Raw genomic sequence first — 27,675 nt, 5'->3', positions numbered from 1 at the left:
AGGCGAAGTAGACTTCTTATCTTGTCCCACATTCACTTGGCTAGGCCAGACGGACCATAAACTAGTTATGGTTCGGCTGAAGCTAGGAAATAGGCCTAAGTTAGTGGTTCACTGGAAGTTAAACACCTCCCTTCTGGAGATACAAGACTTCCAAGAGAAGTTAATAGAATTAATTCAAAAAGCACTAGTAAAGAATAGTGAGCATTATGAAGGTCAAGTAGTCAGAGCTAGGCTTAGAAAGGTAGGCAATGAAGCAGTCAACTCCAACACTGACGCAAATTTCTAGGTGTGGCTCGGACAAGTACATTGCAAAGGTAAGACATCCGGATGGACGCACCCTGGAATCAACTCGGGAGATCTGTGAAGGGTTTCGAGAACATTTTGAGGAGCGTTTTATGCAGCAGCCCGATCTTCCGGTTCTCGAGTTTAGCAACTATTTGGCTGACTCTCCCCACCTCGAGGTGGCTAGTTGCGAGGGCTGGGTGACGGAGCGGGAGGTTTTTACTGCGCTGAAGCAGGTAAGCTGTGACAGATCGCCGGGACTTGATGGTCTGCCATACAAACTATATTTGAGGCTGTCGCCCATGTTTCTGCCTCTTTTGACAGATGTGTTCAACCACTGGTTTGCTCAAGGATCTACTCCAGGGCAAGTCAACAAGGGAGTGATCACATTGCTGAGGAAAGGTGACGGGCATGGTGGGGAAGAGTTAGACGATTACAGGCACATAACTCTGCTAAACACAGAGTTGAAGATTTTGGCCAAGGTCCTGTCGAATCTGCTGCAGGTTGTTATCAGCGAGTTGGTTGAACCGGAACAGAACTACGCTGTGAAGGGGAGATCGATTCAGAACAACTTGCACCTGATCCGCACGATCCTAGAGGGAGGGATAGATGACGACACAGAAGCCGCGCTGATCAACTTAGATCAGTCCAAAGCTTTCGATAGGGTCGACCATTGTTTCTTGACATCTGTCTTAGAGGCCGCCGATTTTAAACTGGACTTCTGCAAGTGGATCTCCGTGATGTATCGACAGCCCACAGCCGTCGTGCAAGTCAACGGAAAGCGCTTGAAACCCCTTGTTATCTCTCAGTCGGTTCGTCAAGGTTGTCCCCTGTCGCCCCTGCTCCGCAAGCTGAGACATGGGGAGGCAAATTCGGCCCTGCGCGGAATTGCAATACCCAGTGGCTCAGCCGCCAAGGTATCCACGTTCGCCGATGATGTCACGGTCTTTGTGTCGAGCTTCAGAGACATCGAGATCATGTCGGAGGCGCTCGCTCAGTACGAAAGAATTACAGGGACCAAGATAAACCGCAGCAAGTCGATAGGACTGCGGTTGGGCGCCTGGAGTGGCAACGCCAACCTCACAGCGCCCTTCAGCTGGACGGATGCGCAGTTCAGATCCTCGGCGTGTGGTTCGGACAGAGTCTCTAGCTTGACAAAAATTGGTTGGAGGTACGGCCAAAGGTGGAGGCTGCAGTAAATTTGTGGCTTCCTAGGAAACTTTCCTTAAAGGGTAGAGCTGAGACGTGCGCCACTTATGTCTTTCCTCTCATCCTTTACAGACTGGCCGTACTTTCTCTGCCTGCACAGCACCTAACAGCTCTTGTCGAACTCTTGTCCTCGCTTTTTTGGGACAGAGGAAGACACTGGGCAAGCAGACAGGTCTGTATTCAAGTCCGTGTGAGGGAGGCTTGGAAATGCCGGACTTGAAGTGTCAGAGACGCTGAGAGGCTGGCCTTCCTGAGCCACTATATGCAAGATGACTAACCGTGGCACCCCGTGGTTACTGCCGCCTTCCCTGACCTTGTTCTCGACCTTTCTATCGAGAGCCGTCACAGGCCGCGGGGAGAATCTGCCTACATGAAAGAGTGCCAAGCTGCGCTAAAACGACTACCAAGGTCCAGCGACCTTGTGACTGCTACCTGTAGGGAACTCCACAGGGATCTAGTGATGGGGGCCGCCGCCGACCCGCAATGCGCGCGTTTGGGTTGGCAGCAGAGTGAGATCCGCTCTGCGTGGAGCTGGGCGCCAGGTTTGAGTCATCTGAACAATTCGGAGTTCTCTCTGACTTGTCGATTGGCCCGAAATGCACTTCCACTCAACAACATACAATGCAGTTCCGGGTTTTTGGAGTTGCCTGATTGTCCCCATTGTGGGACAACAGCCGTAGAAACGACTGATCATGCTTTCTTCGATTACGCGAACTCCGCCGGTACTGGTTGTATGTCAGCGAGGTGACGGCTCGCATCAATCCTGAGCACCCTCGCCCAATTACCGTATCCAATGTCGTGGCCGTCGTGGGACCGGGAAAGACAAATGGTCTACGTTACGATCCTGGCTGTGGCGAGAATGGTGATTTGGACGTCGCGTCTGCAAGGTTGCCGGCAAATGTTGTCTTTTTCTTTTTTTCTTTAAACACCAACTACGGGTGAAGATCAGATGTGATAGAAGAAGGCTGCATCGCGCTGCATTTGACAGAAGATGGATACATGTAGCAAGTCTGTGTGTAAGAAGAGGAGCCAAATTTAAATACGTGTTCCCCGCCTAGGTGTGGAACGCGCAGTTCCGTAAAGTAAAAGTAAACAAGTAGCCTTTCAGCTAGCTGAACGTGTGTTCCATCCCTGCCCGATTAGGAAGCCTCCAAGATCCCCACCCCCTCCTTTTTGCAATTTTTGTTTTCACCCCCTCCTCTAAATTTCACCCATCTTGGAGAGAAAGAAATACAAACTAACCCGCATTCCTTACCCACAAAATTTTCTTTTCTCCATTCACCCTCATCTAGAGGGCATCTCCACTTAGAGACTGACCCGCAGAAGCGAGGTTCCTTTTACAAACCTAGTGGAACAACTATCAACTAGACGGGGTTGGCAGGGTCCTACTAATCACAAACTAAAAATGAAGATCACTTGTAATACGAAGATCTATGTTGAAACTATAAAATAACTACAAAAAAATAAAAATATAGTAAAAAAAAAAACTTGATTAAATCACATTTTTGGAAAAAATGCAACTAATTTACACTACATACTTGATTTTTTAATCAGTTTTTTTTAGTAAATTTATTATCTATTCTCATTTTTTTTTTTTTTTAATTGTCGTTTCATGTTTCGGCCAACTATTCCTCTGGCCTTCGTCAGGTGGTAACCGCGACGGGATAGGAACTCTGAATCTCCTCACTATATCCTCAGCAATTACTGCCATCCATAGTTGTTGTCGTCTCATGTTTTGGCCAAGTAATGAATTCCAGTAAAATAATAGTTTTTTTTTTAGCTTGTATACCCGTGACAGTTTTTTTTTGTTGTTGTTTTTTGCTGCTTTGTTTTTTTTATCATTTGAGGGGGAGCACTACTATATGTTGGGTACAATAATCAATAAAAACTGGCTCTTTAATAAATAAAAAAATCTGCATAAATTAAAATATATTTAAGCGTATTTAATGATCAGCCTTATAGTAACAAACTAAAAATGAAAATCATTTGTACAGGGTTCATACAGCTTTTCAATGTCCATTTTCAAGGACTTTTTTCAAAACAAAATTCAATACATAAACAATGACATAATAAAACAGGAAAAGTCATTTACCTACAAAACAATATGGCTGTCGATAATCATATTTACATTCTCTGACCCACTTATATTTGGCCAACAAAGCGCAATTAAACGTGGTGTTGGTTTTACATTTAAATTTTGAATTTCCAGTGTTGTGTATATTAGAGTTACATCCCTTTATCAAGAAACTACCCGATGTCAAGATATGGAAAACATCACATGGTTTTGTGATAAAGGGACATATCAGAACAATATATTTCGATTTTATTTACAATGTTTAAAAAATAGTTTAATGATATTTTATCATTAATACTTAAAAATAACTTAATAGCATTTATTTCGATTTTATTTTTAATATTGCAACAAAACATTTTACTTGACAGAAAGAATAGGATTTTCAGGGCATTTTCCATATTTTCAAGGATTTTTTAAGGTAATAATAGAAATAAGGTCTTTGAGGTCAAATTCAAAATTCAAGGACTTTTCAAGTTTGCATTGAAGTCTGTTGTATTATGATAATCTATGATGAAAGTATAAAATAACAGCACTTGTAGTTTAATCAAGACATTAAAAAATCCAAATATCTAATAAAAAAAAAAATATTGTACATCTGTTTTCGACTGAAGATCGAAAAAAATTTCACTTAATTTGATTGAGTAGTTTTTTGGGTTTTTTTTCAGCGAAAAAACATGTTTTTATGACAGCACGTTGAAGGCGGAAATCTTGGAATTTTTTGAACACACCATGGGGGAGATAACTCAATTTAAAGCCCCCCACCCTTAATATTAGCTTTTCTTTCTATATAAAAAAAAAAAAAAAAAAAAAAAAAGATACTTCATGAAATTAAGTGAAATTTTTTTCCCGGAGAACTTCATTCCATAACGGATACGTACAATTTAAACTTTTTTTTCAATATTTTCATTTTTTAATGTCTTGATTAAACTGTATAAGTACCAAATTAACCACAAAAAAGATTAAAAATATAATATTTTAATATTTAAAAAACTTGATTAAATCACATTTTTGGAATAGATCCAACTTTTGTTCATACATGATTTTTTTTTTTTAAACAATTCTTTTAGCTCGTATACTTCTGATTGTTTTTTTTTTTTGCTTTGTTTTTTTTCATAATTTAGGTTAATTCACAACTTGTTATTTTAATTGACTTTCTGAATGTCGACTTGATTTTTTTCAACTTCTTTCTCTTTCAATGTTATATTTCCCATAGTTAAAATCAGAAATCCCGGAACACTTTCAACACGGACATTACCAATGAGCAGGAAAAGAAGTTACCTGTTTTCTTTTGTTTCGGAAGTATCATCTTCTACATCAAACTGCCATCGTTCCAAAACTTCGTTTGTATCTGCACACGTGATCACAACTACAAGTTTCTGCAAAACCATACTTCCAAGCCATTCTAAAAAAGCGAAAAATAGAAAAATATAAATTATAACAAATCATTTTAACGCCAAATCCAATGCAAAGATCTTTTTTTTTTTCAATAAATGAAAATAAATTAAATATTTTGATTGACTTTTTTTTAGTAAAAATTAATATTGTTTTTTTCTTTTTTTCTCATTGTTGTGCTTTACCAACAGATGCTGATAATAGCGGAGTTTTCCTGTTATCAAATAGAGATGTTATGTCATATTATAAGATGTAGAGATTATGCTGGCATTGTGTGTAACTATAATAGATCCTGTATTTCTACATTTTAAAAGCAATGCATTTGTCAGTAACAAGTAAAAAGATGAAAAAAAAAAGTATATCTATAATTAACTGAAGATGGTTGGACATTGATGGAAATATTTGATTTATATTTTTTCATTTATTAAAGATAGCCAGTCGTAAAATATGCTTATTTTAATTCATGCAGATTTCATATAACAGAACCAATTTTTTTTTATTTATATATATATATATATATATATACACACACACACTAGCATTTCAGCCCGGCATTGCCCGGGTGCTTGGAGGTGTATGTTGAGAAAAAAAAAAAAAAAAAAAAGGTCAAATCATTTATCTTTGACCCCTATTATGACCCCATAACATTTGTTTTGGGTTCAAATCAAGTTATTAAGTTAGATGCATGTCCAAGGAACCTATATCTAAAATTTCAAATGTTTAGACCCAAAATTGGTGGAGGAGTTTGGTAGAGATCTCAATGGTCAAATCATTGAACTTTGACCCCATAACAGCCAAATTTATGCCCGAAAACGGATTACAAAGATTTTCCCAATCTCAGTACCCTGTATATCAAATTTCGAGTCTGAAGACTGAAAATTGACAGAGTTATTGCGTAGGGAAATGTACACAGACAGACACTTTCACTTTTATAGATATATAAAGATAAGTCACAGATTAGAGATCAAGTGAATTATCCTGACAGATATTACATTGAGGTAATACTTTTAGGATGTTCCTAGCGAAAAAAGTAAAGGGTACTCTTGCATAATTTGACCCGAATTCTCACGAATTCCACTCAAACATAGATCGGGCGAGACCGGCAATCATCGGTGTCAGCCGAGCGTCATAACAGACGCAGACTAATGAAAAAAAAAAAAAAAAAAAAAAAAAAAAAAAACTACCTTGAAAAATGAAAATATGTTTATTTCATTTTAGTATTTATTTATTTTTAAATATTTACCAACACAAAGTTTTGTTTTTTTTCTCCAAGAAAATATTTTTTAACCATATAATTGTTAGGTGAAAGTACAAGTTTTTTTGTTTTCTTTTCTTTTTTGTAACCATGTTTATTTTTTTTTATTTTTTATTTTTTTTTTAAGACTTGTTGTTCAGTCAAGTTCTTTTGGTGGCACTGTCCATTTGTACATCTCCAGGAGAAGCCATCCTTTACACACAATCTCTTTAAAGTAAACATTTGTGTTTACAATTGTTGTACCTCATTTTTTTGGAGGCAGCAATTTCTTCTGACAATATGAGATTGTCTGCATCGATGTTTTCATTTTTTTTTTCTAACTTGTATAGATTTATTTTCTTGCCTGTCATTTTCCTGTTTGGCGAGTTTGAAAATATATTTGTCAGCCTTTTTTTTTTCTTTTTGTTGGCTTAGTCGCTTTCTTCCAATTTGAATGTTGTCCGCTTCCATTTAGATAGCGCTTTTTCATTGGGCTAATTAAATTCCCAAAAATTCAATTAAAGTAACTAATCAGAAAATAAGTCACCCCTGCCCCCTTAATATCACCTTAAAAATTACTAAAAACATAACAGAATAAATTTTTTTTAAAAAATAAAAAAGTTGAGTTCATGTTTTAACATTTGAACAACGTTCAGCTGACACCGAGGATTGCCGGTCTCACCCGATCCATGCTTGACGGGAATTCACAAGAATTTGGGTCAAATTATGCAAGAACACCAAGTAAAGCTCAATATTTAAAAAATAGAGCAATATATAAGTTTAATGATTAAAGTTAAATTCTGTAAATCAAAATCTATACACATATATTTAAGTTAAGAATTTATTGTTTGAAACAAAGAATATAGAGAAAAATTGTTTATTTCCTCAATCCATGGATTTTCAATAATGGCTCATCAGAGGAAATGCAATGCAATTAGCAAAAATGTTCAGCTCTGAATAAGCAAGTATTTTGCTTTTCAACACATACATTGAAAATGTTATTTGAATGGTGAATAAGAGTCATAGAAAAAAGGATTTCATACAACCTGGGCAGTCCATTAGTAGAATTAGTTCAATATTTTCGGAATATTACTGCCAGGTCAGAGGAGTAGTGATCCAGGGTAAAAATCAGTAATCCGATATATCAAGTATGTTTGGTTGTCCCATACCGTTATTTCGAAGGGCATACGAAATGGTTTTCCTCTTCGGCGATATAGAGATCCGTTGGTAGAAGAAATCCAGAATCCTTGAGGGTGCAGAGATGTTGCAACATTTCCTCTGATGATATGAACCATTATTGAAAATCAATGGATTAACAATTTTTCTCTATATATTCCTTGTTTCAAACAAATTGTTAACTTAAATATGTTTATATATTTTGATTTACAGAATTCAACTTTAATCATTCACATGCAATACTGTTTTGCTGTATCACAGCTAATCAGAGTGGCTAGACTAGCAAGTACCTCAAGCCAGGTTTGAAACTCTACCACCTCATATATATATTATATTAAATAGAAAATTGTTTCTGTAATGTTGTCTCCATTGGAGAGCCCTGACCATGCAAAGCAAGTTTTTTTTTTTTTGAAAGGGTGGGAAAAATTTATGGTGGCTGCCACTACTCCTCCCCACTTGTGCCACCTACAAAAAATTAAATTATAAATGAAAGCAAAAATAGAAGGCTATTTCACTGATTTTGATGACAACTACAGTATTGGAAGTGTGAAACATTTGCTGATCCTTATTAAATCCGGGGCAACGTCGAGTCTCCCTGCTAGTAAGAATAATACTTTTTTAAGTCTTTACATAGTGAAAGAATAATTTACTTAACTTCTATAATGAAAACGATTCAAGCTACATTGCAATCTAAGTTTAAATATGAAACACAAAAAGAATGAAACTGGTTAGTAATTAATTTTTAAGTCAGTAAACATTTTTTTCAAATAGTTTTAATATATATATATGAAAAAAAAAAGGGGGGGGGTACAAAATTTCATTATGGTTAAATACAGACCAATTAACATGATTACAAAAATAAAAGATGAAAATAAAGGTTAGCTAACCAGGTTTCGTTCCTCGCTCAACAGAGCTAAATCAAGGAAAATACAATTATTTTGAAAAAAGTTATGAACATGGCAGAGGTGGAAAAGAGGAAAAAAAAAAAAAAAAAAAAAAAAAAAAAAGGGAAAAGAAAAAACGAAAAATAAGCGGGTGGGTGGGGGGGGGGATACATGGAAACTAAATTAAGTCCCAAAAGATTTTTTTTTTGCTTGCAAAGACAAAGTCTCAAAGACTTAATAAAAATAGTTTCTAGAATTTTTAGATGAAAGAGTGAGTGCGACTCAAGATCGTACACATGTCAGCATTGAAATTTGTGGCACACGCATATTATTTATAAGGTGCTCGCAAATCAAAGAATCATACACATTACTCAGAACATCCGAAGATGAAAAATTTGCATACCAAATCTTTGATGGTACGTGTTCTTTCAAGCGAAAATCCAATCTTTGCGATGTTTGCAACAGTATGCATTGGAACTACATTTGAATAAATAAATAATAGAATTATTATGGTGGTGGTGGGGGGGGGGCATTTTTTTCAAATGGACGATAACATAGCTCTGGTTGAAAAAAACAATGCGTGGATTTGATGCAAAATAACACCGTTGTACAGGCAAAGAGATTTGCTTAGCAAATCGGTCGCTGATACACCCATCGCCAAACTGGAAGTGGCAAAGGTTTCAATTTCGAAAAGAGGGAATGATTTTCGAAAATATCAGGGGGGGGAAAAAAAAAAAAAAAAAAAAAGAACCTTGTAGAAAAGTGCTCAGTTGAGGGTTAAGAAATTCATGTTTTTAGCCAATTTTTCAATATTTGTTGTCCGAAGGGTCAAGCTTCAAAACAATACAGATTTCGTGAAAATCGGTCGCCTGTGTTGCAAGTTTTTGGCAGACATACAAACATACATACATTTAAACAAGCAGGTGAGATTTATATTATAGACTAGCAGGGGTACCCGGCGTTGCCCGGGAGTTTGTAGATGTGTGTATGGGGGGGGGGGGTAAGTAATACCCCTGAAACGATGTAAAAAAAAAAAAAAAAAAAAAAAAAAAAAAATCGGAAAAACCAAAACAAAAAACAGCGAAAAAAAAAAAAAAAAAAAAAAAAAAAAAAAAAAGGAAAGAAACCACTGTGTGTATAGGGGTGGTAAACTAAAGAATAAGCAAAATAAAAAAAAAAAAAAACGTTACTTGAGTGTTTAAAGATGTAAAAGAAAGAAAAAAAATAGATTGGTCGGGAGACAGGATTCAACTCAGAAGCCTTGACGCGGAAGTGAAAAAAATGCCAACCACTTACCCGTCTAGGCCAGGAGTAAGAGGAATTGATTAGAATGTTAAAATAAGGCTTATAAGGCGAGTGAAAGAGGTTTGATTGACAGATAGCCGCTAAATGAGGTCATCGCGGGAGCATTACGAGATGACATAGCAGTATTTTATTTAATGATGGAAAACTTTTTTGGGTTTGTTTACTTTGTTTCAATGCAGGGCAGTTTTCGCTTCCCCAAGATGATGGTGGGGGGAAACCGGCTCCCAATTTAAAGGGGATTGTCCAGAAGATCAAAGCTGATTGCTTGTGGACGTTCCCGGCTCGGTGCCAAGAACACCATGTTAGCTTTGAATTAGTTTCGCTTTTTATACGAAAAAGACCAATCAACACGTGAGAAGTCAAAATAGCAATAATTTTGTAAAAGTTGCTGTAAGTAAATCTAGATGCTACGCGCTTTCCCCAAATCGTAGATATTATTATATAGGGGGTATATAAACAGTTGTAAGGGATAGTACCCCCCCCCCCGAGCGTGTGCGAAAGAAGCCTTTGCGAGACATACACGAAATGGTCACACACATTTTGCCTTTTACATATATAGATGGTGCACTTTTCCCAAATGATGTTACTTCAAGTAATAGCACGAAGTTGGATACTCCACCAGACAAGATAAATTCTTGTAAGACCAAAACAAAAGATATACTAAAATATATAAAAATGGTTATTTGAGGAGAGGAAAATTATGTTCTCATTTCCTTTACGAAACTTAATATTTGAAAGACAAAGAACTTTAATGGAACACTCGAATATCTATGTATCTGAAATAGCGTTCAAATGTTAGCACCAAGTAGTGATTTCTGAGAACTTTGAAGTAAAATAAAATGAAAAAAAATCTAAATGCAACCTTCCTTAGAGGTTAACAGATCTACGTTTGTCTTGGAGACAAACATTATGCATGGTGCGATTCAAAAGCAAACGAAAGAATTACCTTTAATATTTGTCATGATGTTTTTCATGTATTTTTGCAATTCTTCTTCAGTCGATACAAATAATGAGAGGCCATACTTCTTCTCTCGGGCAAAAGTTTCGGCTGGATAGATTCCGCGCTGATAAAGAATGTTGTGAACTCCATAGTCTGAAAAAGAGAATTACAGGATGCAAATTTACAGTATTCCTAACCTGTTGATTCATTCTTTGTAAAATGATGTGGGTCAAAATGGCTGTAACAGAACCACCATTATTTTTTGTTCAAATTCAGACTTGATACTTATTTTTTCAAAGTAAAAATCTAGGTAAGTAGAAGAGTAACTGATCTTGCTTTTGGTAATGCTTATTTGTTGCATATTTGTTTTGTTTTGTTGTTCTGTTAACTACAAATCAAAATACAGTACAGTCTTGGCCTTTTGGTCAAGATCAAAGTGTAATATCTGTTCTTCAGATGCGGCACTTCCATTTCTCGTTCTCTTTCAGTGGAGGAGAAATCCTTCATGAGGGAGACAATTTTTATTTTTGTACCTTTTCTCCACGTTAAAAAAACGACCCTGGTGTCTAACTGTCCCGTGGGGAGGCACTGTAAATAGGTACAAATCAAAATACTTTCAAACTAATTAAATTAGTTCAATTAAATTTGCTTTGTACAAACATTCAGACACACACACACATATATTAGTAATTTATAAAATATATATGGCGATTAAGCTACACTGAATATTCCGTGTTTCATCCACTCTAGGACTCTTCAGGCTTATGCGCAAATTCTGTGGTTGTTTATCGTTTTTATATGCTCCTCATATATATATATATATATATATATTACTTATTTTCATACCTACAGACAATAGTGTTTCATGCTTTCGCAATCATCAGTGCAGGAAGTGATAATTACTGCTGGTTGAAGGATTCAGCTTTAAAGACACTTGACTATACATCTAACTTTTACATGACTTGTTGCACTTTGATATTTTTTTTCATATAAATGGGAATTATTTGATACTAGCAGGGCTACCCGGCATTGCCCGGGGCAAAAGTTTTACACCTTAATATTAAAACTTATCTCTTACCACTCTTTATCTTCCTCTCTTCCCTTTCCACAATCCCCTCCTCTCTGTCTAGCCCATTCTCCTCTGAATACACACACACACAGGTATCTCCTTCGTACAATATATTCCTCGAAGGAATTAATGGGCATTTTCTTTCAAAATCAGTACATAATAGCCAGGGTTCTACGGACAAATTTATACTAGCCAAATAGAAAAGTTACTAGCAAAATCCACATGATTTTTAGAATATGACATCTTCGTTTTGTGACGAGCATGTACATCATAAAGATTTTCCGGTGTTATTTTTTTAAATAAGTGTTATTCTAAATATACAACAAATTTTATATTGATACTTGAAGGTATAAACATTCTAATTTCTTCAGATATTTTTTAAACAGCTTTCGCAAAAAAAAACAAAAAAAAACAAAAAAAAAAACAGAAAAAAAAGTATATTGTTCTATTAAACAATTATTGTTTAAATAATTTAACTTTTTTTTTTTATAAAAAAAAGTTGGAAAGATATTTTTCACTCAGTAGCGAGCTTTGGAAGATTCATTATTTCTAGTCGCGACTTTGAAAAATCATTCGTAAATGTGACCATTTCACTTGTAATGCAGAGCCCTGATAGCACTAAAAGAAACTTACCCTCTTGATTAAACAAGGGTTCATATTAGTGGTGGGACGATTAATCAGAATCCTTAAATCGTAAGAATTGTGTATTTTGGGGGGGAATCGGAATCGCATCATTAAAAAATACCTTAGATTTATGATTCTTTCATTACGATTCTCTTATATTTTTAAGTTGAACTGTTTGTTTGAAGTGAGATTAATGCTCTTAAAAATTTGTGATAAAAACGTCATAGAACTTTTCATAACATTTAATATGATGCACAAGAATTTTATTAACTACTTTAAGGTAATCTTTATTTATCTTTGAGTTTCGAAATTTCTTCTTTCCTTAATTCTTTAAATTAAAAAAATTTTTTTTTTTTTTACTTTTAGCTTAACTTGCTTTTATATTTCACCATTTCGTTTTTTAGTAATAAATGCTTCTCTACATTAAAAACCGACCTTGTTTCTAACTCTGTCCTTGTGGGGAGGCAAGTAAATAGGAAGTAATATGGCGACTGAAAAACGTTTTTCGACCACCATAAAAGCATTACCATACATTTAAATCTTGAAAAATTTCCGCCATGTGCACTTGTTCTAACTTGTCACTACTTGTGTTTCAAACTTAAAAAAAAAAAAAAAAAAAAAAAAGGCGCTTTAAAATAGTAAAAAACACTAAAACTTTTTTTGTTTTGGAAGGGGAGGGGGGTAAACACCTTGCAATATTTTTCAATAATTATTTTAAAAAAATTCTTTACAATCAATTTTTATTTAAAATTAAATTATTTTCTAAAATATTTTGTTTATATATGTTTACATTTTGTTTTTAAGTAAAATTAAGAAATTTAAAAAATATTGTTTATATCCATCTTCATTCAAAAGGGTTACTTTTCAGTAGCTTCATTGGTTGTTAAACTAAATTTTCCGAATGTCAGAACGAGGCTCATCTGCAGGACCTACTTAGCTAAGTTTCACCGATTTTTGTTATGATTTTATTTGTTTTTTGTTTTTTTGCCGGAATTTATGTAATTGTTAACAGGAAAATTGGTAAAGGTCAAAACGGAATCTGCACTATGTTTAAATATTATTTTCACGTTTAAAGTTTTACGGTACCCTTTTCTTATTATTGTTTTTATATTCTTTTGTTATTTTTATTTATTTATTTTTTTTTGCCACATTTAATAAACAAACGATTGAAATGAAAGCAAAGCAAAACAAACAAAAAATTGGTGCTTATGCACTTATGTTACCGTTATTTTTTTTAATGGTTTAAGTGCCTTGCCGAATGTTTGAAGAGTTTCTAATTGTTTTTTAAAGGAAAATTGGTGAAAGTCAAAATTAGCACTTGTGGCGATAAACAAAAAAAAACCAAACTTTAGCATGTACGTACCTCTCATGGAATGTCGTAGATCGAAACACAGTGAAATGTTATTTGGTGCTAGTGCCCTTATTGATCCGCGTTATTTTTAAATAGTACTTTCAAGTTTAATTAAAGTTTTATGATACCTGTTCTTATTAAATTGATTGTTAGGTGAAAGTACAGAATAGGTACACAACAGCCTCTCGTCCCCATGTTAAGAATGGCTTTCTAAATGTCATTATTTCAGCATGGCTCAATAAGTGCATGAGTACCTTTTATTTTCTTGAATAAAATAAAAACTTATTTTGTTTTAATAATTATTTTTTAATCAAAAATAAATAAAAATTTCAATTGTTCAAGCCATGTTTTTTCCCAAAAGCTTATTGGGATTTTTTTTTTTTTTAATTACCATATTTTTCATGAACATGCTCTAAAAATGTTTCAAAATTATCTAATATTTTTTCACTTTTCAGCTTATAAGCCTCTCTATACATGGCCTCCCTATACATGACATGAGACCATTTCATTTCTCCTACTGATCCCAATATGTATTTCAGTCTTCATTTAATACGGGACTAGTAGGCTTCAATATTGTTGGTGCAAAAACTAGTAAGCGGATCCACAAAATTTTGTGAATGGTTTATAGTCCCGTAAACAAACTTGAAAACAATGTACAACATCAGAGCCGATACGTATTTTGCTACAGGGGTAGCATTCGTGTACATCCGCCCTTTATCTTTATATTTTTTAATATATAAAATAACCCCTGAAATTGATTGTTATTAATTTCCTGGTGCATGTTTAATTCATGGTTAAAATACTTGTTTTGACTTTTATCTTCAATGAAAGAAATTTTATGAAAAAGAAATCAAATCATTTTCGAAATTCCCTTAATTGTATTTCCACTTTTTTACTGTACCAAGTTTTTCACTACACAAAAAACTTTTGATTATATACTGGTATATTTCAAAACACCAATTCCATGGGAATCGGAATCGTACTTGGTATTGGAATCGTTAATCAACTTTTTCCTGGAATCGGAAAAAAATTTAGGAATCGTTCCAACATTAGTTCATATAGATTTTCAATGTTCATTTTTAAGAACTTCTCAAGGTCTTTCAAAGCCTTGTTACGTGCAAGATAATATCTAGAGATAGACACACAACATATATTGAAAAAAACTAAAAGGAGTTAAAAAAATTTATTGAACAGATAAACAATGAAACCAAATATTTACTAGAAAAAGGGTGCAAGGAAGGTAATCAGGTTTTTTTTTTTTTTTTTTTTTTTTTGCTAAACTAGCCTTTGCGCTGTCTAACAACCGAGTTTGAGAAAATATAATATTTTACTTCAGAATATAAGATCTGAAAATCAATATTGACCAACAATCCGGTTCTTTGTGAGGGTGTCTGCAATTGGCTTGTTTCAGGAAATTCCTTATGAATGAATTATATCGCATGAAATTGGCTGAAGTCATAAATAGTTGAAAGGTTGCCTCAACTTAGTGTTCCTTCTCAGAGGTGATTTAATAACTGAAGTTATGATGCCATTAGCATCTATTTATAGTAAGGTGGATTGGAAGCTTCTAGAATTTCCAAATTGGAACACTGACTTTAGAACCTTCTGGAGCTCCTGAAAAAGAACACTTTTCTGTTCTATTTTTAGGTCTTTCCAGAAATGTTTAAAATGAACCTTTATTTTCTAATTGTAATGTAATGTATTTTAATAAATGTTTTATTATCATACATATTTAATATTATATTATAATTTATATTTTATACTATTATTTACATGAGAAGTGGTTATTTCTTCATATTTCAAAAAGGAAAAATGTCCTCATGGCAGTTCAAACAAAACTCAAGTTGTTTTCAAAACAAAATCCGATATATAGAAAAAGATATAATAAACCAAAAAACCAATATTTTTATTAATATTTTAATTAATATATAAAAAATATGTTAAGAGTATTTATTTTGGTTTTGAATTTCACTGACTAGATTCATAAAGCTTTATGGATAACATCAGGTAGTTTTGTGATAAAGGGACGTAACTATTGTATCAATAATACCAGAAATAATATGCAAGTTCAGAAGAATTTCTATTTTATTTTTAATATTTAAAAAAAAAAAAATTTCTTATATGATGAACGTATATTTTTAAGATAATTATTATCTGTATTATTTGGACTATTATTCTCATCTTGGTTGTTTTTTCCTCCATGTTTTGGCCGATATAACTTCCAAACATCTTCAGGTGTATTCACACTGGATGTTATTAATGAATAATGAAAAATGTTTGGTTTTTCGCTTTCCCAACAAACATAGCCGTGAGAAATTCAAATTGCAAATAGCGCAAAGTCTTTTTTTAAAAATAAATATGGGTTCATTCTGTTTTCGAGATGAGGATTTACAATTATTTTTTGTTTATTTGGACTATTATTCTTATCTTGGTTGTTTCAGGTTCTGTCTCCATAAGGTAATTTTCTGGTTTAAAGTTGTTAAATTATTTACAGTAAAATTGATTTTGATGTTACTCCCAAACAGTCAAGAAATCATAATATTAAACCAAGGGAGATGTTCTTTATTAAAATTATCTTAATTTTTAGTAATTTACTAATTTAAGGTTATAAATTTTTTACTATTAAATGGATTTCAGTATCTAATTTAGCATTAAAATCATGACTTGCATTTATTTTATTTTTTTTTAGTAAAAACAATACTTAACAAATATCAGGTTTTTAGTGTATTCACAGCAATACTAAAATTCAACATGGCGTTCTTTCGCCGCCTGCCCTATCAACCAAACTATCCAAGGGCAGATAACTAGTCACTTCTGGTTTGAAATATATAAGAGTTGTACTTGACTGGGATTACCCAGGAGTAAAAGAAAAAAAAGTACTTGTTTATTAAGAAGCTAAAATTAACGTGGAAATTTTAATTTTGTAATCAAATTATTTTTTTTTTAAGTTTGTTTTAGTACTTGACACTAATCAATTAAAAGCAAACAAAAATATAATTAATGTGGATGCAACATACACACACTTGAAGTCTATTATATATATATATGTGTGTGTGCTAATATTTTTGTAACTTATATATTAGTTAAATTGGAACCAGATTGTGTCTACATATCTTTATTAGGGGGAGTGGTATTTTCTACTGGAGAGCCATGAATTTAACAGCTATCCCATTTTTAGATCTCTGAAACAGCCTCATGGTAAACAGCTGATGATCCCCGTTTTCTATATATATATATATATATATATATATTTTACTGTTATTTAGTGGAATTCCCTTGTGAATTTTCTAGCAGTAAATCAGCTTCCAAATGCTAAATCTGCAATATGTTGACCTTAGTATTACTAGGAATTTAAATTGCATTATTCTCTTATTTTTTATATATATATATATATATATATATATATATATAAAGAATATAAAGGAATGAACTAATCTACATTGCACGTAATAACTATATAATTGTTTTGATAAGTAAAAGGAAAATATCTTTAATTCTAATTTTTCTTAGCCAAAATATGTAAAAAAAAAAAAAAAAAAAAAAAAAAAAAAAATGAATATATAATAGTATAAGAAAGAATAATCCAGTCTGAATGACAATGAAAACCAAACATTTTTAATGTCCACCAATAACATCCAGTGCGAATACACCTGAAGATGATCGAAGGTTATATTTTAATAGTATTTATTTTATTTTTAATATTGCGACAAATTTTTACTGAATATAAATGCATTTTTTTTAAGTTCTTTTTAAGACATTTTCCATATTTTGAAGGCCTTTTCAAGGTAATAATAGAAATAAGGCCTTTTTAAGCCTGTGCGACAAACACTGTAAACCTGGCCCAGTTGATCACCAGATAATATTTTTTCATAAATTTCAGATATTCATCTGGGGCAATGCTGATCAAGGATATAACTGGTTCTTTGTTTTGTAGGTTTTTACTTTTAACTTGACATATAAACCCAAGACCACTTCCATTTATATATATATATATTAGTTGAAGTAATATTTTATTTATTTATTATTAGATGTTACTGTTATTGCTTGGTTTACACACTTTTGGAATGTGCTTTCATAGCTCGTTATTACAAATTGATTGTGGCAGTACAGAATAACACTGACGATCCTGGATATGACCTTAAACTATATCCGATGGTGAGGCCCCAGCTTGCGGGTTTTGGGGAGTGTGGAGCCACCCTTTAATTGCCATTGCTCCCAGGTCCACGCTGACCCGGACTGGTAGTACCTGTTAGGGTCCAACTATGGGTTAAATAGCAATGGACTTAAAAAAAAAAAAAAAAAAAAAAAAAAAAACTATTAAAAAAAATCTTCAAAATCACTGGATTCAGCATTAAATAATCTGAAAAGGGTTGATACGCCGTAAAACAAAAACAAGCAGAATAACTCTGCAGAAAACGGTGTTGGGTCAGAAACAGTTATTTATATCAAACTTCATAATATAACTACCGGTTAGAAAGCAATTAAGGAATTTCAAACGTTATAATACAACTTCTTACTAAAAACAAAATTCCAACCCATGTGAAGAACTAGTGCAGAAAATTTGAACAGCTTCCTGCAAGAGTTTCTTTGGAATCACAGAGGAAAAAATTACTTTGAACATATACAGGGTGTGGCAGAAATACGTCCCACATTTTAAACTTTTGTGGCTTCTATGTTGCTAATGAACTTATGCAAATGAAGTTTTCATTCAGCTAATAATGTGCCATTTTTTTTTTTTTTTCAAGTACCCTCATTAATCAATATGGTTCGGATTGGTGCACATCGTTCTTTTACTGTAGAAATGTTTTTAAAGAATGGTCAATGCGTAATTGGAACACAGAAAGCTTTACGAGTTCATTACAATTCAGGACGGCATGATGCTGTTCCAGATTGAAACTTAATACATCTATGGGTTGCAAATTTCAGAGCTACAGGTTCGGCACTTAAAAGAAAGCCACCTGGAAGGTCTCAAAGTGCTCAAAAGCTGGACAGTATTCGAGCTGTGAGACTTTCTCTTACTCAGTCTCCTATACGTTCAACTCACAAACTTGCTTTCGCCTTGGGATTGTCTTCTCGAACAGTCAGAAAAAGTCTACACATATGCAGTTTCATCCATACAAATAAATGGTTGCTCAGGAACACCACGAGTGTGACCGAGAAGATTGTATATCAAAATGGGGGGAGATATTTCTGTTGTATCCTGTAGTATGCTTGTTAGAGAAATTATTTCATAATATATTTTTATTATGAAACAAAAAACAAACATTTTTATATTTCCAAAATAAAATCAAGGCATCTACTTCCAAAATATAAAAAACTGAAAATTCAGAGCAACTAAATAGTTTTGTAAAAGAAATTTTAAATAAAAAAAAAAAAAAAATGCAAAAATTTTCCACATTTTCTTTAAACCCTTTGTGATTACTTATTTTTAATCTGGTACCGAATCTGGCTTAACACCATTCTTTGCGGACTTAGAGTTGAGTGTTATTCTCGAGTGCCTCATTAGTCACATTAAAATAAAAATTATTCTTGAAATAGGAGCTGCCAATTTAAAGATAAATATATAGTTTTCGATTACTAAAATTATTAATACTAGCGGGACCTGTAGAAATTCCACAGCGGCATCTTTCATATGTAATATATTTCATATGTAATATATTTCATATGTAATATATTTCATATGTAATATCTTTCATATGTAATATATTTCATATGTAATATCTTTCATATGTAATATATTTCATATGTAATATCTTTCATATGTAATATATTTCATATGTAATATCTTTCATATGTAATATATTTCATATGTAATATCTTTCATATGTAATATATTTCATATGTAATATATTTCATATGTAATATCTTTCAATGTAATATCTTTCATATGTAATATATTTCATATGTAATATCTTTCATATGTAATATATTTCATATGTAATATCTTTCATATGTAATATATTTCATATGTAATATCTTTCATATGTAATATATTTCATATGTAATATCTTTCATATGTAATATATTGCTTCTGTGAATAGAGACTCTGCAATATTATTGTACCTATTTACAATGCCTCCCCACAGGACAGAGTTAGACTAGCAATAATAATAAAATAATTATAATTAGCAATACACATGAAAAAATTGAAATAGCTAAAAATATTTCAATATTGGTATACATAGAAAGAGCTTGAGGAGCTAAGAAAGAATCTTTTTAAATTTTAAAAATTTAATAAAAATCAAGGAAGTTATGACTATTTTTGTGCCTCACACGTTTGGATATTTTCCCCTCTTTAAGACCATATGCGTTTCGTCACATTTTTTACACAACTTTTTCAGTAAAACTGTCATATCTTTGTTAAAACACAAGACTAAGAAATGAAATTTACCATATAAGTGTATTTTTGTACAGAGGAATCAGAATTTGCGATTGAAAATCTCCAAAACTTCATGATTTCAAAATAATCTGCAGTAAATGTGCATAAATATGCTGCAATTCCTTCTAAATGCCATGTATCCATAAACAGAAAAGAAGTTGGAGAACTCAAAGTTAAATTTTAATGTGCTTTATGTACAAAAAACTTAAATCTAAACATAGGACCATTTAAAAATGAATCTATTGCAATATTTCTTTGGTATTATTGTAGATTAACACCTTCTGTTTAACCCCACCCAACCCCTTCTGACCACCCCTCCAAAATGTGATCTACCTTTTTAGGTAATTATGTATGAAATGCCATGAAAAACTTTAATGAAAGATAAACAAATTATTTTAGAATTTAATGTAAAATAATTCCCCATCTATCATTTTAGGGCAGTTAACTTTTTTTCTATGGGAGATAAATCCTGTATGCTTTTTGTTTTATTTTTTTTTAAGACGATTATGTGTGGTTTTAAGAGGGTTTCTATGCAATGAAAATATGTGGAGGGTTGCCATTCGGACTTTGAATTAATTGTAGGGCTAAGGAAAATTATGTGTGAACATACTGAAGATTTGACAGAAACAAAAACAACAAAAACAATATTAGAGGGGGGGGGGCGGTTAGTTTCACAAAAATTTAATTTCAAATAAATATCTTACAGAAAATTGTGTGTGTGTGTGTGTATTCAACAGGTAAATAAGTCAGCAAATGTTATATTTAGTTTTAATTTAATAAGAAACTGCGTTATGAAATTTCAAAGAAAATTCCATAAATTTGTTGATTTCTATTTTCGAGGTTGAAGGTGTTTATTCCATAGGTCGTTTATACTATGCTGGAGCAGGTGGTAAAAATACCTTTCGCTTAATAAGTAGAAAAAAAATAACGGGTTTTGTATTACTGTACACAGATTCGAAAAAGTTATCAAAAAGCAAATACATAACAAATAAATGTTATCAAAGGAAAAATAAGTTACTTTTCTACCTAACTGGATATGTTTTTAGTGTTTTTATTTAATGTTACATAATATCGAAAAAAAAAAAAAAAAAAAAAAAAAAAAAAAAAAAAAAAACACCGTAAGGCAAACAACGATGTTAAATGTAAAAAAAAACGTGAAAAATGGCTTAAATATGCCTGTTTCGATATTAAAATTTAAAAAATTGGTCGGTACCCGGGTTATTCCAGCCCAATTCATCCAGCCCCGACACACCCCCTCTTGGATTTTTTTCATATTTACACCATACAAACTTTGGGTTAAAACTAAGAGAAATCTGCAATTTCAGCCCAGTTGGATTTCAGGAACATATTTTTTTTCACAGTTGGTTTCGGCCTGGAAATCAAAAATTGCTATCTCATGACGTAGAATTTTCGACTCCCGGCGTTTTACAAAATTTGCATTTTTGTTGCAAAAAATAAAGCTCTGGAGCTAAATATTCACACATATAAGGTTTTGAGGGCAAGGAATCCAAAAATCATGGTTAGAAAGATGGCAAATGAGAGGAAGTACCTTATTTTTACCATTTTAGGTGGTGCCGCATCACTTTTTTAGAGCTTGTTTGGGGCGATATTTTATTGAGAAAAAAACATAACTGTGGTGCTTTGCCAGACTTCTCCTTTGGATTTTTAAAGTGACAATGGGTTGGAAATTACAAAAATCAAATAAAACCTTTCGGCATATTTGACATTTCCAGACACTAAAGCCTCAAAATTGGCATTTTTATAAAAATTTAAGGATTTTTTGGTGAATTTGGCAACAATCTAATCTTAAGTTATGATCAATATCTAGAGCTGAAAAAAGACTTGGATCGGCTCATTATAGCCCATTTTCATAATATAATGTCAAATTACATCATATAAAAGGATATGGACCCCTACTTCACAGTCAAAATGGACAAAAAAATAGTCGAAAATAAAAGACTGATGCATAATCTAGTTTATCATAAGAAAAACTGTCAAACAAATATAAAACAGACATTTGTTATAACTCCAACTATCGACTTAATCTGTCAAAATAGTTCTGAGTCTTATTTTTCTCCTCCTTGGTGATGAAATATGTTCTACCATTCACTGAAATACTTGGGGTCTGCACTCTCATAACGACCTTGCTTAGTGGAATATAGCCTCTATCCCTATTAGTTGGCCAGTGGAATTGATGTGATGGTCCATGTGGATGCAGGAATTTGCAAGTAAGATCTTTCTCTTCCCTGTTGACACTCTCAATCAATGCTAACCACCAATACCCATCAAAAATGCAAGTAATGTAGTCATTGCATTTGAGCAACTCCAGAGTTTCATCTAGCGGCGTAGGCATGTCCAGGAAAGAATGGTCGATAAAGATCGTTGTGTCAGCACTCAGTTGCTTGCCCTGAATAGTAAACTGAGAAGTTGGTTTGAAATAGTGACAGCTCCTTGTACCAGGCACAGTATCTCCCAGTTTATATCTCATTTGAAGTTTCTCTCGAACTGAAACCATGTCTTCTTTGTCGATCTTTAGAAACATGATACCAGTGATCGATGATCTGCAAAAGTCTGCAACAGCATGAAAAGTGAGTATTTGGTCTTTTATTGGCCTTTGCAAGCTGGCACGGAGAACTTTGCGTTTGACAGCCCCACCAATTCCATCACAGGGTGATTTGCCATGGCTAGTTGCAAAAAATGCCCAAGTTGCATCAATTCCAAAATCTGATGAGTGATGGCAAAGGTTAATAAATGCTTTGAAGTTTTTATATTGGGCAGCACAGCCATCGCTGAAGTACTCTACACTCTTGATCCAGGGAAATTTCTCTTTGATGTACAACATCACCATTCTTTGCAGTTCATGCACAAAACAGGTGTCATGCTCAAGGTCATCTGAAATGATGCATAATGAGATCTGTTGAAGTTTACCATTGTTATCTTTGTAATAAATTACCACTGGATGTATGGTACACTGGTCTTTGTTCCAGTGATATCCCTGGATCTCATCTTGCACCACGTAGTGATAATTTTCCGCAAAGTCCAAGAGAAGTATACATTCGGTCTCAGTTATTTCTTCTCTTCTCTTTTTTAGATACTGCGCTTGGCTCTTTGCTGTGAAGGAATGGGTCGTTAGATTATCAACATTGTATACCAATATCTCTATGAAGTAATCTACATCAGCCATCTGTGTCCGTAGCATTGTCCTATCCACACTCTCCCACTGACTATATGACATCTCACTGTCAATTTCCAATTCAGTAAATTTATCTCTGATATACTTCTCTAGAGCAGGGAAACCTGGGCATTTAGGACAACGGTGGACCATACATTCAAGACTATTGGTGTCGCAAACTACCAAGGCCATCAAATCTTTGTAAGTGATATTAAAATTGGGATTTTCAGTTGGTACATTAGCAGCACTCTCATCTCTGGATTCTACAGCTTTCATTCTGAGCTGAGTCTTGACAGTTGAAACAAAGCAGTCAACAAGCAATTTGGTATTTTGATGGTGGGTGCAAACACAAACTGAATGAGAACCTGATGTCAAGACGGTGACGCACCATTTTGGACGGAGCTCACAGAACTTTGAAAGACCTATTTTGTGTTCAGGATAGCTTTCTTTGTAAGCTACATAAAGCTCCTTAAGATTGCATAATAGGAGCCGTTTCTGGACATGAACTTTATTACCAATGCTCACAAAATCTTTCCCTCCAGGCATTAACCGTGAAAATTCATTGTCCTCATAGAAAGCTAAGACAGAATTGATAACCTCTTTTGAGAGACCTCTCCCCTTCTTTTTCTGTGGCAATGAAAGAATACCTCGATCCTTTTTCAGTTGCCGTGCTTCACGTACTATATATTCAGAGACATTGAAATATTCAGACACCTCTTTTCGAGACCAACTTTCCGGAGCTAAAATCATCAACTGGATCCTCTCACTGGTTTTCATTTCTTTATTCTCAAGTTTGTCCTTCATTGCATCCAACAAACAATCATAATCTTTTGCCTTTGCCACTAAATCCGTTTGACTCGTTTGGCTGCTAATAGGGCTTCCTAATTCAGGGCTAGAGATGTTAAGGACTTTGGCAGCTGCCTCTACTTGCATTTCATAGTTTCTTTCTAATTTCTCTCTGACAATATTGATTTTTGTGTGCTTCTGCATTCTACCGGTTTTTATAGGGGATATATCAAACATCATTAGACTGTCATTCAGTTTCTCTCTCTTTTGTTCAATTTGCGACTCATTTTCAAGGTCTTGGTTGTCACTTCCTTCTGTTTCACTTGTATCTTCTAACTTCTTGGCAGCTACTTCACAGTGACGGCAAAGCTTCCAGCCAGGAACAACATGGTAGCCCTTCTGCTTTAGCATCTCAGCCATGTCTAACTTGATAGCACGATCACCCTTTACCTTTCTTTTGTGCTTCAAAAAGATGTTGCAGCACTTTGTATATTTTTTCTCAAAGTAATGCCCCAAATGAAATTCGTGATACCTGCAAATGTTAGCAACGGTTTCATCAGTGAGTGTGACACCAGCTCTTAATTTGAGCACAGTTCTTACATCATGCTCTAATGCAGTTATTGGTGTTGAAGATGGCTTCAGATTGCGGTGACATGCACTCTTCATTAGTAATCCAAAAGAACATTGAGGAGCACTTGTCATCAATGATGTATCTCCTCCCTCTCGTTTCCTTGGTTCAGAAGACATTCTTAATTTATTGCTCTGGAAGAAAGATGTGAAATAATAATTCACAATGAGCAGAATATGCAATACTCAACTGAATCAGAACTTTTTGAGATATTGGAATCAGAAAAATTTTAACCTAATTTCTGATTCCAAAAACAATTCTTTTAATATCATTTTAAACTTAATTTTCCACTGCTGGTACTGATAAATATTTATTGTTTTTAAACTATTAGTAAAAATAAACTTTAGATCATAATAACATCAAAATAAGGTGTAAATTTAATTTACTTGCATAAAATAAACAAATAGACCTGACTTTCAACAGAAACTGTGAGTGAACGGAACAAGAACTTTTTAACATTTTTGGTCCAGCGGTAATTTATTGTGTCTAGAAAAAATATATGAAAAAAAAAATGCATTACCATATCAGCCACACCCTTTTTTATTGGATTTTGGGGCATGTGGGTAAAAAATCCAAAAACCCTTAATATCTCTATAAGGATTCACTTTTTAGCAAATCTGATGCCATTTTTGGATTCCTTGGGTCAAAATACTTACCTGTGCAAATTTTCAGAGCCATAGGATCTTTCAATCAGAAAATATTCAAAGAAATGACATCACAAAATTTATCCCGGGCGCCACATTATGCAGCAAAAACGAAAACAAAAAATGCTCTAAATCGGAAACCGCTTGGAATTAGATGCTCAAATTTTCAGGATTTCTTAGTTTCTATATTGTCTATCTGCACAGCAAATTACAGCCAAATCTGAGGGTATGGGTATTTTTTGTCCATTTTGACTGTGAAGTAGGGGTCCATATCCTTTTATATGATGTAATTTGACATTATATTATGAAAATGGGCTATAATGGGTCGATCCAAGTCTTTTTTCAGCTCTAGATATTGATCATAACTTAAGATTAGATTGTTGCCAAATTCACCAAAAAATCCTTAAATTTTTATAAAAATGCCAATTTTGAGGCTTTAGTGTCTGGAAATGTCAAATATGCCGAAAGGTTTTATTGGATTTTTGTAATTTCCAACCCATTGTCACTTTAAAAATCCAAAGGAGAAGTCTGGCAAAGCACCACAGTTATGTTTTTTTCTCAATAAAATATCGCCCCAAACAAGCTCTAAAAAAGTGCTGCGGCACCACCTAAAATGGTAAAAATAAGGTACTTCCTCTCATTTGCCATCTTTCTAACCATGATTTTTGGATTCCTTGCCCTCAAAACCTTATATGTGTGAATATTTAGCTCCAGAGCTTTATTTTTTGCAACAAAAATGCAAATTTTGTAAAACGCCGGGGGTCGAAAATTCTACGTCATGAGATAGCAATTTTTGATTTCCAGGCCGAAACCAACTGTGAAAAAAAATATGTTCCTGAAATCCAACTGGGCTGAAATTGCAGATTTCTCTTAGTTTTAACCCAAAGTTTGTATGGTGTAAATATGAAAAAAATCCAAGAGGGGGTGTGTCGGGGCTGGATGAATTGGGCTGGAATAACCCACCCGGGTGTTTTTGGATGTGTGGTCGGGAGAGGGGGGGGGGTGTTAATGAAAACCTAAGAATAAGTAAAAAAAAACCAGAAAAACGAACGTTACGTGAAAAATGGCTTAAATAACACTGCTTCAATATTAAAAAAAAATCTCACACCATGATTTGAACCGAAGACGTTTAGATAATGACCCAACGCTCTAACGAACTGAGCTAACACAACGTACATGAAATTTAGTCAGTTCTTCAACTATTTAAACTAAATCAGGTCATGATGTCATCGGATGCATGCGTAGAACCAAACAAGACTATTTTGTTGTTTTTAATGCTTTCAGTACAATGTACTGAAAGCATTAAAAAACAAACAAAATGTACTAAGTACATGCGTTTCTATTATCATGCTATTTATAACTTCCTACTTGAGGTAGAATTGTGTTTTTTTAGTTGTAAAAAAAAAAAAAATAAATAAATGAAATAAAAAAGGTGCACTTATACTACCATTCTGAAATAACATTATTTAATGTTGTGTCGTGGAACAACAGTGAAAATAAGAACAATCAAGTCGAGGTTCAGTTAAGGAACAAGTGTATTAACAATAATGTACAAAGATAGGAAAGCGTGTATATCTGCTGAGCACTCGGCTAGCAGTTGAAGTGCAGTCGCATCTCTCTCACTGGTGTTGGAATTACTAGCGTTATTTATAGTGCTAATCGGTGTAAATTCCTCTGTTCAAGGAAGGCCGGTATAACACCCCCCCCTTTGAAAATATCCCATCTGGGATTACTAACATTTTTGTTTTGGATTCACCCTAATCAATTCTGTTGATTTCCGTTTTCTGTTTGATCTTCTGTTCTCCGGAGCTGTCTATGGTATGGGTACCTGAAAAGTATCAAACACTGTGTCGATGATGTCCTCCTCAGACGATCTGGTCACCTCACTGTTCAAGTATCTTTTCCAAATTTGGTTAGTGTGACGTTTTGTGCACGAAGTCTAATCCCTTAATCATGTAGACCATGTTGCCTATTTGTTTCTCAACAATGCCGGACTCACAGAAAGTCTTATTATTTTTGTGAATCTTGTAGAAGATTCTTTCGCCAACTTGATACCATTTTTTTTTTTTATCGTTTTTTTGAGGTTTGGCCTATCCTGGTTTGGTAACAACTTGTGAAAAATCGATCTAACCTTGTGTCTGAACATAACCTCAGCAGGTGTCTTCGACATTTCGATGTTTGCATTAGAAGTGACTCTGAAGACTTGTAAAAACTGTTGGATTGACTTTCTGTCGGCGACCCACTAGCTTTTTTCAGAGCTTTCTTGAATGTGTCAACGAATTTCTCTGCTTGTCCATTACTTCTTGGGTGGTATGGTGGAATGGTTATATGCTCGATTAGATAATCCTCGCAAAAATGTTTAAATTCAGTAGACGTAAATTGCGTTCCAATGTCTATAACAATGCAGTCTACTACTCCAAACCTAGTGAATAGTTCATAAAGGAAGTTGATAGTTACCTCGGATGTGGGATTCTTACATTTTAATACTTCCGGCCATTTAGATAGGCTGTCTACAACAAGGAGATA

At 33.7% G+C, this 27,675-nt stretch overlaps 1 protein-coding gene and 1 pseudogene across 1 annotated transcript in view; one reads left to right on the top strand and one right to left on the bottom strand.

The window, feature by feature from the left end:
* Positions 1 to 27,675, bottom strand: part of LOC145297799 (mitotic spindle assembly checkpoint protein MAD2A-like) — a 50,887-nt gene that overhangs the window by 12,129 nt on the left and 11,083 nt on the right. The window contains exons 2-3 of the mRNA XM_080144087.1: positions 10,503 to 10,649; positions 4,844 to 4,967 (exon numbers count right to left, since the gene is read on the bottom strand). Coding sequence (XP_080000213.1) covers positions 4,844 to 4,967; positions 10,503 to 10,649 — 271 coding nt within the window. The remainder of the gene's footprint in view (positions 1 to 4,843; positions 4,968 to 10,502; positions 10,650 to 27,675) is intronic.
* On the top strand, positions 10,902 to 11,034 carry LOC145298086 (U2 spliceosomal RNA; annotated as a pseudogene).

The sequence above is a fragment of the Euprymna scolopes genome, chromosome 18 (genome assembly GCF_053919585.1).
Source record: "Euprymna scolopes isolate OS-2025 chromosome 18, ASM5391958v1, whole genome shotgun sequence".
Lineage (NCBI taxonomy): Eukaryota > Metazoa > Mollusca > Cephalopoda > Sepiida > Sepiolidae > Euprymna > Euprymna scolopes.
This window is presented reverse-complemented; position numbering and strand designations above follow the sequence as displayed.